Here is a 13791-nt window from a genome sequence, read left to right as displayed (position 1 = left end):
CATATGGATGGAGAGGTCTTTGGTGGGCTCATTTGGGTCCAGGTGTTGCCGCTGCTCTGGGCAGGGATGGGGTGTCTGCAAGCAGCTGTGATTCCCGCAGAGACATGACAGAGCTTCTTAAACCTCCGCAAGTGCAGCAGTAATGTGGGGCTGAATAAAGCCTTTATTTTTCCTATTTTGTGCAAGGAATGAAGGAAGAGCAATGAAGGAAGTGCCAAATATGAGCACTTACATTCTCTGAGGGTCACAGTCTTTGATCTGTGAGCAAAGATCCCACTGAAAGCAGCAGGAGTTCACCAAATGAAGTTTGGAAAGCTTTGCAAACACATGAACTTTGTGTGTCAAACCATGTAGCGTGATCGGGGGCCAAAACGCTCAAAAAACAGACCAGATCTTGGCACACTGGATTTTTGCTTGGTCCAACACCAAGCACTTCTAAGAGCTTGATTTTAAAACATTGAGTGCCTGTCCATTCATTACTCTGAATCGTCTGATTCATTACTGACTCATTATGTGAAAACATAAACATTATTCTGATGTAATTATTAGCCCCTTTTGAAATAATGGGGCATAGAGTCGGGGATATGAATCTGTAAGCGCACTGAATGGGGTATAGAGGACTCAGAAATATTAGTGATCTTTTCTATATGGAGATCCACAACAAATATAACAAACACAAATTAATTCTTACACATGCTGGTAGCCAGGAGAAATTATTATCACTCACAGTCTTGTTAGATGAGAACTGAAAACAGCAGCAGAAATGCTGGGAGGCAGTACTAAAATGAAAACAGGCTTATAAAGATACCTGACATTTTATTTCATTTAAAATGTTTAAACAAGCATTTCTTTACCTTCGTTTAGTCAAAGTCTGGGCACGCAAAAAAGGCCTTTGCATAAAACATCAGCTCCACTGGGATCACTCCCTGCAGGTCAGCCTCATCGTCTTTGCTGACCACCATGAACGGGATTTGGGGTTTTTCTAGGAGAGCTGGGGCAAGTATTTCAGTATGGGATTTGAATGGGAGATACCTAATGATTTGTGGATAATACAACTGGGGGCCTGATTTCCCCTATTTTTACGAAGTTTACTGCCAGTCTGAAATGCTGTTCAGCTCCAAGCTGAAGGAGGAAACACAGCAAAACTGCAAAGCAGCAGAGATTACTGCTGAGCACTGAGGAAATGTGTGTATAGAGAGAGAGAGGTATATACATATGGAAGTATGAATATATTTCACAGATATATGAATATATGAATATATATATATGTGAAAGATTGTACAGTCTACACACATCACTGCAGTCTCTCGAGCTGAGAGCAAAACAGATTTTTTGGCTTCTCCCCACTTCAGAAAGTGTTGCTAACCATCCAGTACTACGGGGCATCAACAGTTAGGAAGCTGCACCTCCTGATATTGCTGAGGGGGAAAGGGCCACGGGCTTCACGCAGCTCCCACACAGCACTGGTGTGATGGCAGTGCCAGGGGATGGTATTAGGCAGTAACCACAAGCTACACCAGCTAACCACCAGAAAAGTGAGAAAAGTAGGATGGTGAGTTTGAGTGTGCCCATGTAACATTCAATCTGTCACCCCTGTCCTTGGGTGCAGAACTGTCATAAATGTTCAGGAGCAGAGGGCACGATGTACACGCTGGAGCAATGGGAACCATCCAGGCTCCCCACGGATCTGACCACAACGGGGCAGCCCCACACCCCGCTCCTTGGGATGGGAGGAGCAGCTGGAGGAGGAAGGACTTGGGATGAAACTCCTGCAGTCAGGGGCAGAGACAAATCCTCCAGCACACCAAGACCTCATTATAACTGACCACAGTGTCTAGCCCACAAAGTACATGCAGTGCAGGGAGAGCAATCCTGCTGCTGTTTTGCAATGCATTACAAAATAGCTTGGCGAGCAGGAAGAATTTGAGGCAATTCGCTCCTGAAGAGCCAGGTCGTGAGGAGCCTTCGTTTTTCCAGCAAACTGGATTTAAGCTGACAAATAGTAACTGAGAGAAAAAAGTCTGACAAAGTAAAGGGGAGATGGAGAAACCGACAACATTTAACTTGATCTTCAATGGTGTAAATCTGTCAATACCCGCAAATGACCGCGAGGCCTCATGCCAGCTTTTGCTCTGAGATACCGTAACTAAGACGTTTGGCTGGTACCTCACATTGGAAAGAAAGTTTTTACATTTAGAAATGTAAAACATTGTAACATTTAAGGAATTTTGGCTACAGCCCACTAGCCAGTCTTCCTCCAGCTTCAGCTAAGGGATTATTTTGAATGCTGCTTTGCTTTTCATGCATCTGTTGCCTAAATCAATGTGGAGGCATGAGGGAGGGACCGAAAACTGGCCTTAGAAATAACGGTATATCTTAGTGTCATAACTGAGAGTCTTGGCAATCCCTTTTAACTCGAAATGTCAGTGCCATACCAAATGATCTGGTCACCATAACCTCAGCTTCTGGCCATCAGCGAAAGAACAGATATAGAGGCTCCAACATCAGGTTTCAAGGCCACTGTGAAAAATTAAGGAAAACGCATTTCATGGCTCGTTGCAATTTTGCCTTACCTATTTTTGTGTTTCTTTTCAGCTGTTCCAGCTCTAGCTGTTTATCTGATCTTTTTCTGTTTGAATTGTTTTTACGTTTTCCAGATTTTCTACAATGCCGCTTACTTCTCCAACTTAGTTCCCTGCTTTAAACGCCCGCTCCTTTTGTTTTGTAGCTCACATAAAACTCACTTAGATTATTGCCTTTTGTCTGCTTTGACTGTTTGACGTTTCTCCTTTAACAGATCTAAAATGTCTATCCAATGCCATTTTAATGCCATGAAGCATACAAGACCTGCAATGGTCTTTAGGACCCGCCAATAATTTCCATGCCTACCCCTTGTATCTCACACCCAAATTTTTACGTTTGGAGTGAGGTGGATTGAATGAAACAGAATCCAGCTCTGCTTTTCTGTTTTGGGATAATTAGAAACTAGAAATTGAACTTTAGAGAGGCAGATGCGGGACATTTGGGGGGAACAGGTGTTTCTACAAGCATTCCCCTTGCTCCATCAAGCTGGCAAAAATCTCATACACACCACCCACAGACTCCCCACATTTTCTGAACACAACCAAGGAGTTTTCTGAGCAGCGGGGTACGGACCCATCTGCAGCCCACGCAGAGATTCCAGGTCCCCCTCAATCCTCTCGTCAAACTGTGCCAAAGCCCTCCCAAGGGCTCTTCTGTGAATGCGCACGAAGGATCAGAAGTCTGGTCTCACTAAACTGCTTTCATCATTACGTTTCTGGTATTCACATTATGGACAAATGACCTAAAAAATTTCAGTTAAACACATAAAGGAGTTTTTTAAGTTGCGGAATGACTTTCAAAAACCACAAACCTGCAAAGGGAAATAGGATTTGCTGGATCAGATAAGATTACTAGTCTATCTGGTCAGGCAACTTCCAGCTTGTAGCTTTTTACAAAAAAAAATTAGATAGAAACAAGAGATGGTGAATAAAACTAATTTTGCAGTTCAATATTGAAAGAGTTTTGAAGATATTTTAAGAGAATCTCAGTCAAAAATCCAATTCAGGAGAAAACAACCTGGTCTTTTTATTTCTCATTATTATTATTTTTCTTTAATTATGATCAAAAGATAATTTTTTCCGTTAGTGCTGGTAGCTTCTTGCGCTACCTGAGAGTGATCAGACCCTGTGTTGGAACAAGATCCTGCAGACGTTCATGCATTTGCCACCCATGTCAAAATATTAACATGGTAAGGAAAGTGCATGTGCTTGTGCCTGTGAGCAAACATAGTTAAACTCAAAACATTACCCTTATTTACTATGTATATGATCAAACACAAATAAGCTGCTTTCCATGAGTCTCATCATAAGCATAAAATATTTCAAACTCCTGGACTACTAAGAAGGTTACAGCTTTATTCAGTAGTCATCGTGCTCCAGATTTACAGGCCTAGCTGCGATGACTACGACTGGGATGTACCTGCTTAAATCCCTTCCACAGATGGGAGAACGAGCGCTGCCCGTGCCAAGTTCCAGTCTGGATTGAATTTTTACAGCTGGGTCATAAATTTGTGGATTAAAAGGGTTCTAATGGAAACACAGATACAGCCCTAACTGCAGCAACACGAACAGCAGCGCCGTAACACCACGTGCGGGATGCACCGGGAGGTTACCCAAAGCCGCTGTATTTATCCCAAGCAGAGGGGGGATGCTGGAACACGCAGGAACCCCACGCCAGGTATGAAGTTTCAGTTCAGACATTTTTCCAGAGAGAAGTGAAAATTTTTATGGGCTCCCCATTCCTTCACATTTACTGCCACAGGATGGGACAAGCACAGCTTGCGCCTAGCTTTCCTGTACCCCTCCCCTCCCGCTCACATTTGGTGTATTGCATACTGTGTTAATATGTGGCACCGAAGACAGTGTTTGCTCATGAAGGAAATGTATTTCATATGTAAAAGTAACTCACTGGGCAAAAAAGGATGGGTTTTGTCCCTGGAATTTCTCTTTCTTCTCGTGCAGGTGCCACATGCTGCAGAGCCCCAGGGCGCAGGATGGGCATGTTTCACAACCCAGTGCGGGGGGCCATCTGCCTCCAGGCATAGCTGTGCACTCAAAATCACTTTCCCATCAGTGATATATCGAGTTAAATGTGTGATTACAGAGGACCTTCCCCAGAAGGGAGGAAAGCGCTCCCTTTGCAGAGCCTGCCACCACTCCCAGCAGAAGCAGCTGCAGCCGCTGGCGCTCACAGGCACCAGGGCAGAAGCCGTGCTGGCGAGGCAGCTTGCAAGCCTGGTGTTCCTGGTATAAGTCACCCGCACAGATATCTGGCTACCCAGGAAAATCCTGTTCTAGCTCTGGAAAGGCAGAAGGAAACACATCCATTTCACTGAATCAGTTTTCCCAGGTGGTAATTTCACACAGTCTTTAAATATTCATTGAATTAACTGCTAATTTTCTCACTAATTTCCCCATTATATTCATTATTAGTCACGTAGCCTACAGCTTAAACTGGAAACCATTCTGATTTATGCCTGTGTATTTTTCCACACACACAATTTCCTGCAACATTCACATTTGGGCTGACCTCAGGTTTTAAAACCCAGCATAATTCTGAGGCCGTTTTGAACAATGGGGAAATGGGGATAAATATTTTATTCTCCTTGAACGCATCTTTGCTAAATAAATGAGTCCTGAGGCTTGGCCTGGAGCATTTGCTAACTCTAAAGAGGAGTATTAAAATACATGGTTGTTAGCAACTGGTGACAGCACCATACATTTTCCTTGCTGTGTCTAAGAAAGGTCCCAGGCAAGCACAGGGATGTGCGGCTTTTTTGGCTGCTGTTGAGAATATTTGCATTGGGGAAACATTAATGGTCTCAGAGAAGCCCCAGCAAGCTGCTGTGAGGGCATGGGCAGCAGAAACCTGTGGCCATGGAAACACGGACAACCCCCTGGTTCTTCAATCTCACTGATTTTTTTGTCAAATGTTGTCATACTTTCCATTCCAAATCACTCACGCGAAAGCATCTCGTTCTCTGTGATGCTGTCGGGAGCTGCCGGGCAAGTGTGCTGCTGCCCTAAAGTAAGCTGCATTGGAGAAAGTGCTCTGCAGCCAACCAGCTGGCGTGAGCTCGGTTTTACCAAAGTACACAGAAAATTCACTGTGGCATCAACCGAAGCAAAACCAGCAGCAGACGTGCACGGGCACTTCCCCTGCTCCCTGCTGTCTGCACCACAATGACACCCAATTGCATCCACGAACATGCTGCTATCACAAGCCCAATGCATGACCCAATCTCCAGAATTTTTAAACCTTTGGGTTTTAGAAAAACAAAACCAAAAACAGAGCCCAAAACATGCATAATCATCTATATCTGAAAACAAACACATAAAACAAGGATGCACGGTGTTTGCACCCAGCACTTGTGAGAAACAAATACTCCCTTTTCCTACAGAACTGCCCATTTCAGAACAGGGAGTGGAGAGAAATGGCTCAGAAAAGCCACTAACAAAGGAGCTTCCCCCCCACCCTCAGGAGGGGAAGGTCTCCCCTGCCACAGCAGCCCCCATGCCCAGGCTTTGGGGAGGATGCTCGGCCCCTGCACTCTCGGCCGAGCCGCCCGGCACAGCATGATCTTCCTCCATTCTGCTACCTGAGAAATTTTGGTTGAAACCGATACATTTCAAAAAATAAAAATAAAAATAAAAAAAAATAAAAAGATTCTGTCATATAGAAATAATGACCCATTCCACTTGCAAGATAAATGTTGAGAAATCAAGAAACTAGAGGAGGCTGGGAAGAAGAACTAGAAAGAAGAGCTTATTTGATTTCCGCTATTCAGACTGAAAGAAATGCAAGAAGCAAGCAACCAACTTAACTGGGAGCGGAGCAGGCAGGATCTTTAAAATTCTCAAGTTTGGGCTATCATTATAAATATTAAACTTGATGCTGTCCCTGTAGCAAAGCAGTTTCCTTTTAATCTTTCTTTAGGAAAAAAACGACAGAAGAGCAAATTAAAAGCAATCCGCTCCCCAGTTCTCAATTCTACACTATTCAGTGTCGATGAATCTGGTCATGTAATAACAAAATTCCTGCAGAAATACAATCTTAAATGTGCAACCTTCAAATTGCAGTTGCGCTGCTTTGTGCATTTAATAGTGTACTCGACAGTCCCCTTTTTAATTTCGCTTCTGGAGAACATTAGGATCTGCAACAAGGACCTCCTTCAACTCTCCCAGGTTTGCATTTATTTTAAGGTATCCCCAAGGTCTCCAGCACCGTTTAGACTAAACTTGCAAAAGTCACTAATGCTCGCAGCTTTTGCTGGTCCCTTGAGTCGTTTCTGAAAACAGGTTCCATTGTGCTCACATTATGCTTTTAAATTTTATAGCTTGTTTTTAAATTACATGTTAATTTCTAAAAATGTTAAATTGAGAGGAAAATTTGGCAAGGACCACACAAAACCACAGGGCTGTTCTACAGTTTTGTGTCTGCACAGCGCGTATGTGAATGCCTACACCCTAATATCTAAGTGGGGCTCTATGTGGGCCTGCTCCTGCAGCGTGCTGAGCGCCGCCTCAGAGATGCTCAGTGTGCTGCAGTAAGAGTCCCAGGATCATGCTTTATAAATCACAAACTTTGCATGATCCAAATGAAAGAAAAAAAAAGGAAGGCGAGAGGAAAGAAAAAGGCAGCAGTAATGAAAACATCAGAAACTAAACACACTCCCGAGTATAAATGCCTAAAAATAGAGATCAAACATTTTCAAAAATCAAACAGTCATTCAAGATTTTTTTAAAGCCACCCTCCTTCCCAGGCCTGTAAGTCTTTACTTTCCTCACTATTTTTATTTGTTCTGGCTTTTCTGCTGTGCTAAGTAACATATAAAGGGAAATCAACGAAAACTGCCCGCATAAAGAAGTTAGAAAGCTCCCTGTCCTGCCATTTCAACACTCTTTCTCTCCCTCTCGGTTTAATTTTTGCTTTCTTTTACACAACACAGCTCACCAGACAGCGATATCCCAGAAAGTTGGGCTTTTTCATTTCCTTGAACTGTAACAATGCAGAGCGTTTTGTTTCTGCAGGTGACCAACGACACAGGACTCGTAGAGCAAGTCGGCGTTTTGGTAATCCATGAAACAAAGACTGGCGTGGGTGTTTCAGATTTACATCCACCTTCACTACAAACATTATTAGGTCTTTTTGCTATATGTTTTTTGAAGTGCTTGTTGCAGCCAGACTGTTATTTCAATGTGCATTTGGGCAACAAATAGAGATAGGCGAGTCTGGTTTTAGTTATTCCTGTCATACAGAGAACCTGCTGCGAGTGAAAGCCTGCCAAGGACTTAATGAAAACTTGTTCTCTAACATGGATTTTTAACTAAACAAAAATACTGAAGCAAGCCTTTCAGTGGTCAGCTTAAGACATATTTGGCCAATTATATATATTTATATATTATACCTGCACAAGGATTAATCTGAACTGAAAATTTCTGCCTTAAGCGAACACACTCACGTATGCCACATTATATATATGTAAGCATATCAGCTTACGACAGAACCGCTTACATATGTGGCATATCCAAGCATATTCACAGCCTTTTCTGGTCTGTTCTTTCTGAGCTGGCTGTACCCTGTCCCCCCACATCCCACACCGCATCCCCTCCGTGCACGTTTGCTGCACGAGCTCCACAGCCCGAGAGGGAGGGCAGGGCTGGGGGAGGCAGCAGTGCAGACACCGTCCGTGCAGGGACAGAGATTTTGTGGTTGCTGCTTCTGCTCCAGCACTAAAGCTGCTTCTCACGAGCTCACGGGAATCATGCAGAGGTACAAAGCGAGGCCATTCTCCCGACTGCCAGTTATACAGCCTGTCCTTGATCTTTACATGGGATTTCCCGGTTGCATGAACCCAGAGTAGCATATGGTCCAGTGTTTATAAGCATGTTAATGACTGAAATGGGAAATTGTACTACCCATTTTCCTTATAAACTTTAAACTGCAATTTCTTGTTTCTGTCACCGGACGCTGCGCTCATATCCTGTTAATTTGGTGCAGGCTACTGAGCCGCTTGTGGCCACGCTGACCCCAAGCACTGCAGGCACTGAAGTGACCGAAATCAGAGCCTGGCCCATGGCGTGGAGCAGACCCCACCAGTAAACTTTCTGCTCACAATCTGCTACAAAAAGGTGCTTTTTCAGGAAAGCACAATAAAGAATTTCCTTCAAAACGAATGACTTCCTGCTCCTACGAGCACTGTAATACTGTCAAACATTTCTCAAAAATAAAATGTCAATCAATTTTCACCCTGTGTTTTTTTGACATCATATTCAAAATGTCTTCATAAACTAAAACATCTATCAGGAACTTCAAAATTCTGCTTCAGCCGCTTTGTGTTAAAAGTTAGCTGCTTCGTGTAACAAAGGACTGCAGAGGCAAGCTCCTTTTAAGTGCTGATATCTCACTTGAAATATCCACTTGCTGCTACCAGGAGAGACACAGTTGGACACATGCTGTTATTTTGCTTAACCGAAGTGGAGTGCAGCTATTTTTGAGAACACAGACACAAGTATGCTGTACGACTGCACTGAGAGCTGCCATCCCAGGTGTTCAAATTACACAGAGAAGACAATAAAAATAAAATGTCCTTATTTTCTCCCAACCTAGCAATCATTTCTTTAATTTCATCTATTTCTAAACAAGTTTTATGAAGGGTTGATAACTTGAAAATATCTACTTTTTCATGAAGGAGTCAATTCCTGCATGTTACAACATCATCAGAAAACCATTAGTGGGGTTGTAACCTTGTAGCTGAAAAAAGCCTACTGTACCTATTATTTCCTGCGTGTGCACTCACATATGGGTAGGATATATCAAATAATATATAGCATGCACATGACCTTTTTCTTTCTATTGGCAAGCTACTGCTTGTCTGCTTTGGGGGTGTAAAAAGAATAAAACTACATCCTGAGAGCTGCTAGTGTGTTCTCTCCAGAGGCCATGGCACTGCAAAACATTAACAAAGATGTTTAAGAAGTGACTTAAATACAATCTCAAGAGGAGTTCCATGAATGCCAGTTATGAACTTTAAGGACAAATATACCGGTTTTTAGTCATTCCAGCCCAGCTTGTGAACTCAGTGCAGTTACAACGTGCCTGTCTCAGCCTTCTCATTAGAGACCATATTTTTCAGTGCAGCTTGGAACTTGGCAAGAAGAACTTAATCCAGTAGCAAATTTATTACAATTTTTAAAAAGTCACTGTGTCCATTTTTAAGTTACGGTATAAAAGTACAGAAAAACAGAAGTTTACATATCTGAGCTGCTGCATCTGTTCTTGAGTAACTTTTCACTTAAAAATAAAACTTGGCAGACAACACAACCATAATGCGGACCAAATGCATTTGGTATGTTGAAAAAAAGTCCCTAAATGAACAGAGAGAGTTAATTTTGAAATGTATTCATCGTGCATGCAATGTGTTCTTGCTCCCCACAAGATCCTGTTTCTCTATGGGGCCTCCACTCCTGCCTCAGTCATCTCCTAACAACCTGCATGTACCAATGTCCTCCTACCCCCACCGGAGCATTCGGCCTTCTGAAAAGCTGGTCGCCCCTTCACAGGGACAAAAATCATGTGAAATATGCTTGGAAAGAGGAGGCAGGAAAAGGCTGCAGACTTGAGAAGCTGCAAAGGAGATGGGCACCCCGGCCTGCCTGCCAGGGAAGCCACAAGGAACCAAGTACAACATCTAAATCTACAGTTAATTCAGTGCAAAGCGCTCCAGCACATTGCAGCAATGTCTATCCATCCATCCCAAAAGTGATGATGCCTGTGAAAGCGCCAGTCTCACAGGGAAAATACAAAGGGCTGCTGTGATGGGTGGAAATCCCGAGCCGCCAGCTGAGACCTTCAGAGATTTGGAAGCAGAAATTCATTTTTTTCAAAGAGGAGAGGACAGCCTTTGCGTTATGTCCCCAGGGAAATTCAGAACAAGATTTGCAAGAGGAGCCTTCCAGCACTCACTGCCCTACAGGGACCTGAGCAGGTCCTGACCTTGCCCTGATTTACAGCAATTTGCTGGCATGAACCAGGCAGCCCCACGTGCCTTCCTCTGACTGGTAGCACAACGGATGACGGAAATCATGCTTTTATGTTTTTATTGATAAGATAAAAGCTATAAATTATGTGTAACCTCTCAAAAGCATTAAACCAAGATCTTTAAAGGCCGAGTCTGTGGCTCCTTAGCTCAGTGCACTGTGCCTGGAGAGTGGTACGGAAACCAGTCTAAACTGATTAATCCATGTAATCATGAGAGGCAAAGGCCACGCAATGGAGAAGGCACCCTGAGGACAGCAATCGGGATTTACAACAGGGGAAGAAAGTCACATGCACTCCACCAAGGGGCATATGGCTCATATAGGTGCCACAAACAGCCACCTTGAAAATGCAAAGTCCTCTTCCTTCCAGCTGTGGCCACAGGGTACTTCACTCCAGAATACTCAAAAGTTTTCTTCCTCTTTAGGCTTGCCGTAGTGCTGGCAAACAGGCCTACAAGTGTCATTTTAAAAATCTACCCTGTAGCTCCATTTAAAATGCAAACCAGCTCCATTTAGCAGTCAGTAACAGCACAGAGCTCCAACACTGCAGAGAGGACTCCTTCAGTGAACGCGAGGGTCAATAGGAGCTATCCCCTCTTGTAAGAGAGGACGGGTTGGAGTTACCCACTCTCATACAAAGGCAAGGACAGGAGTTTCCTTCTCTTATAGGAAAAGATGAACAGGAGTTACCCACTTTTGTAAAAGGCCCAGCCAGGTGACACAATTCCAGGAACACCAACACCAAAGCTGTATTAGAAATGATGCAGAAAGAATCCCTTACCTGTCCGGTAGACAAAATTGCCCTCTGTCTCTGATGACGATGGAGACACCAATTCCTCCTCAAATTCATTGGAACTAAATGAACCAGAGTGATTCCTTTGCCTTGTTTTTTCCATCATAGCTGCATTAGTAGCCATGACGTGCCTCAACGAGTCATTCAGGTAGCGATTCAATAAGCTGCTTTTGTATTTGGGGGGTGACACGTAATCCTCATTGGCACTTGTTTCTGGTCTCACTCCTGTTTTTATGACTGAACTCTCAGTTTTAATCACAGTGTGATGAACTGGTTTGTTGTATCCCCCTTCATTCATATGGTTTCTTGGAGGATTCTCTCCATCTGAAAACAAAGGCAGAAAGATACAGTAATACATCAGATACCTAATATTTAACAAGAGGCACTCTCTACATGTTTTAAATTGCTATAAATATAACTAAAACTAGACAAATAATTTTAGACTTCAACATTAGCCAATTACTTTGATTTTCTTCTGTTCACACATTACTCAGACTAGTTCCCAGGATTCTCAGATGTTCCTGCTATAGCAAATTAATTAGCTGTTATAAAACAGTCTTTGGGGCTAATTTGTTTGTAAGCAAGACAGAGCAGGTAAGAAAAAGAAAAAAAAAAGGAAAAAAAAAAAAAAAGAAGTGCCTTAATGTTAAGCCTTTCAATATCTGGTTGAATAAACTTAATTTTTATTATCATAACTTGGAATTTGCTTCTCCTGAATACTGGGGCAAATTTAAGCATATTTTGTTAAACTGTACTCTTTTAGCTGTCCTGCAAACAATTTTTCAAAGGGAAGTACATACCAAAGAAATGTGAGAACAAACTCAAATGGGAACAAATAGAATTGAAACTGAGTACAAATTGAACCATTCTTTTAAAAATTCACATACACATTTCTGGCAATGTTCTGTAGCATTTTTTTCCTCACAACTGGCAGAAAAGAGTACAGACATGATTAGTAACAACGTTGTATTAAAAAAATACAGGGTACTATTAAAAAAGTTCCTACATTCGTTAATTTGGGCAAGAGAGAGATTTTTCAGAGAAACTTTAAGGTAAATGCTTGCTGGTAAAATACAAACTAAATACAGTAATTTCTAGTTAAGCACACAATAAGCCCCACTGCAGTTAATCAGATTCTCTCAATGATGTGATATTAATGTAGCCCTTCCATCTAGGAAAATAACTGTCCAGAGACTTCTCATTTCCTTACACTGACAAATGAAACCATTTTTAGCTTTAAAGCACAACGTGCCTGTAGAATTGAATGAACTGGCAATTATCTTTCTAGTAGCAAAGCTACACAAAGCAGGCAAATAACATGCAACCAGACTGTTACCCTTGAATAACCTACACAATCCCATTTTGCAAGTGTTTTGCAACTGCTCCCAGTAGTATTTGTGAGCCAAAAATGGCCCCTAATTCACAGAGGTGGCTGCACTGAGGGCATGTTGTGAGAAATCAGAGCCAACTTATGATATCTGATACTTTCTAAATGTATTTTAATCAGTGTAAAATTCACAGAATCACAGAATCATCTAGTTGATTTAAAATGCCTCAACAAACCTTCAGAGCACGAGTCATCACTGCTCACACTAAGTCTTTCAGCATTTCCTTGAACGTATTTGTTGTACAGCTTTATTCGTAAAGCCCAGCTGAGGTCTGGTTGCCTGACCGTATTCTTAAGGCGACGTCTTGCATTGGCAAACCAGTTCGACACCTGCTTAAAAATGAATGCGTTAGTTTCCCTTGAAAACAATGCAAATAAACAAATCCAACCCATACAGTTTACACAAGTTTTACATGTGCCCTAAGGAGACAGCAAATAAGGGAAATATCCCTCAACCGTGGGGCACCAGGAGTCTGTGAAACTGTCACTGAGCAGAGCAGAAACCTCAGATAACTCAGAAGGTTCAGCCTTTCTGTCCTTCAAAAGTGTCAGCAAACCCTCAACAATTTATTAACAAATGTTTAATTAAGGCATCCTCAAGTATTCATTTTATATTCATCTTCCCTCTTTTACAGATAATGCCCTGAACTTCCAATACAAAACTTTGATGTATTAATAACATCCTAAATTAAAATTAATAAGTAATGTTAGGCAATTTGTCTTTGATGTTTATGTAGGCTACAATAAAACTGCTGAACAGAAAAACCTATTCTGCATTTGGTTATATAAAAGCCTAAATTCTTCCTTGTGTTTTATCAGGTCGTGAAGAACAGCAGCAAGTGGGTATCAGGACAGTCCAACACAGACCACTGAACATGTTGAGTCACGGCAGAAATCAGCCATTTGCTCTACAGATTAGCAACTTTCACAAGCTCCTTCTGTCATGGAAATCCTAAAAAAAAAACAGCAAAAATAAGAGCTCCTTGCAC

At 42.3% G+C, this 13791-nt stretch overlaps 1 protein-coding gene across 3 annotated transcripts in view; it reads right to left on the bottom strand.

The window, feature by feature from the left end:
- The window catches only part of MKX (mohawk homeobox), a 46417-nt gene that overhangs the window by 23856 nt on the left and 8770 nt on the right, over positions 1-13791 (bottom strand). For 2 of the 3 annotated variants that reach the window (XM_040548899.1, XM_040548900.1), the window contains exons 4-5: positions 12979-13132; positions 11404-11739 (exon numbers count right to left, since the gene is read on the bottom strand). In XM_040548899.1, coding sequence (XP_040404833.1) covers positions 11404-11739; positions 12979-13132 — 490 coding nt within the window. Of the gene's footprint in view, positions 1-2435; positions 2521-11403; positions 11740-12978; positions 13133-13791 lie in introns of all 3 variants that reach the window. The other variant, XR_005817321.1, reaches the window with a different exon arrangement.

The sequence above is a fragment of the Cygnus olor genome, chromosome 2, assembly GCF_009769625.2.
Source record: "Cygnus olor isolate bCygOlo1 chromosome 2, bCygOlo1.pri.v2, whole genome shotgun sequence".
Classification (NCBI taxonomy): Eukaryota; Metazoa; Chordata; class Aves; order Anseriformes; family Anatidae; genus Cygnus; species Cygnus olor.
This window is presented reverse-complemented; position numbering and strand designations above follow the sequence as displayed.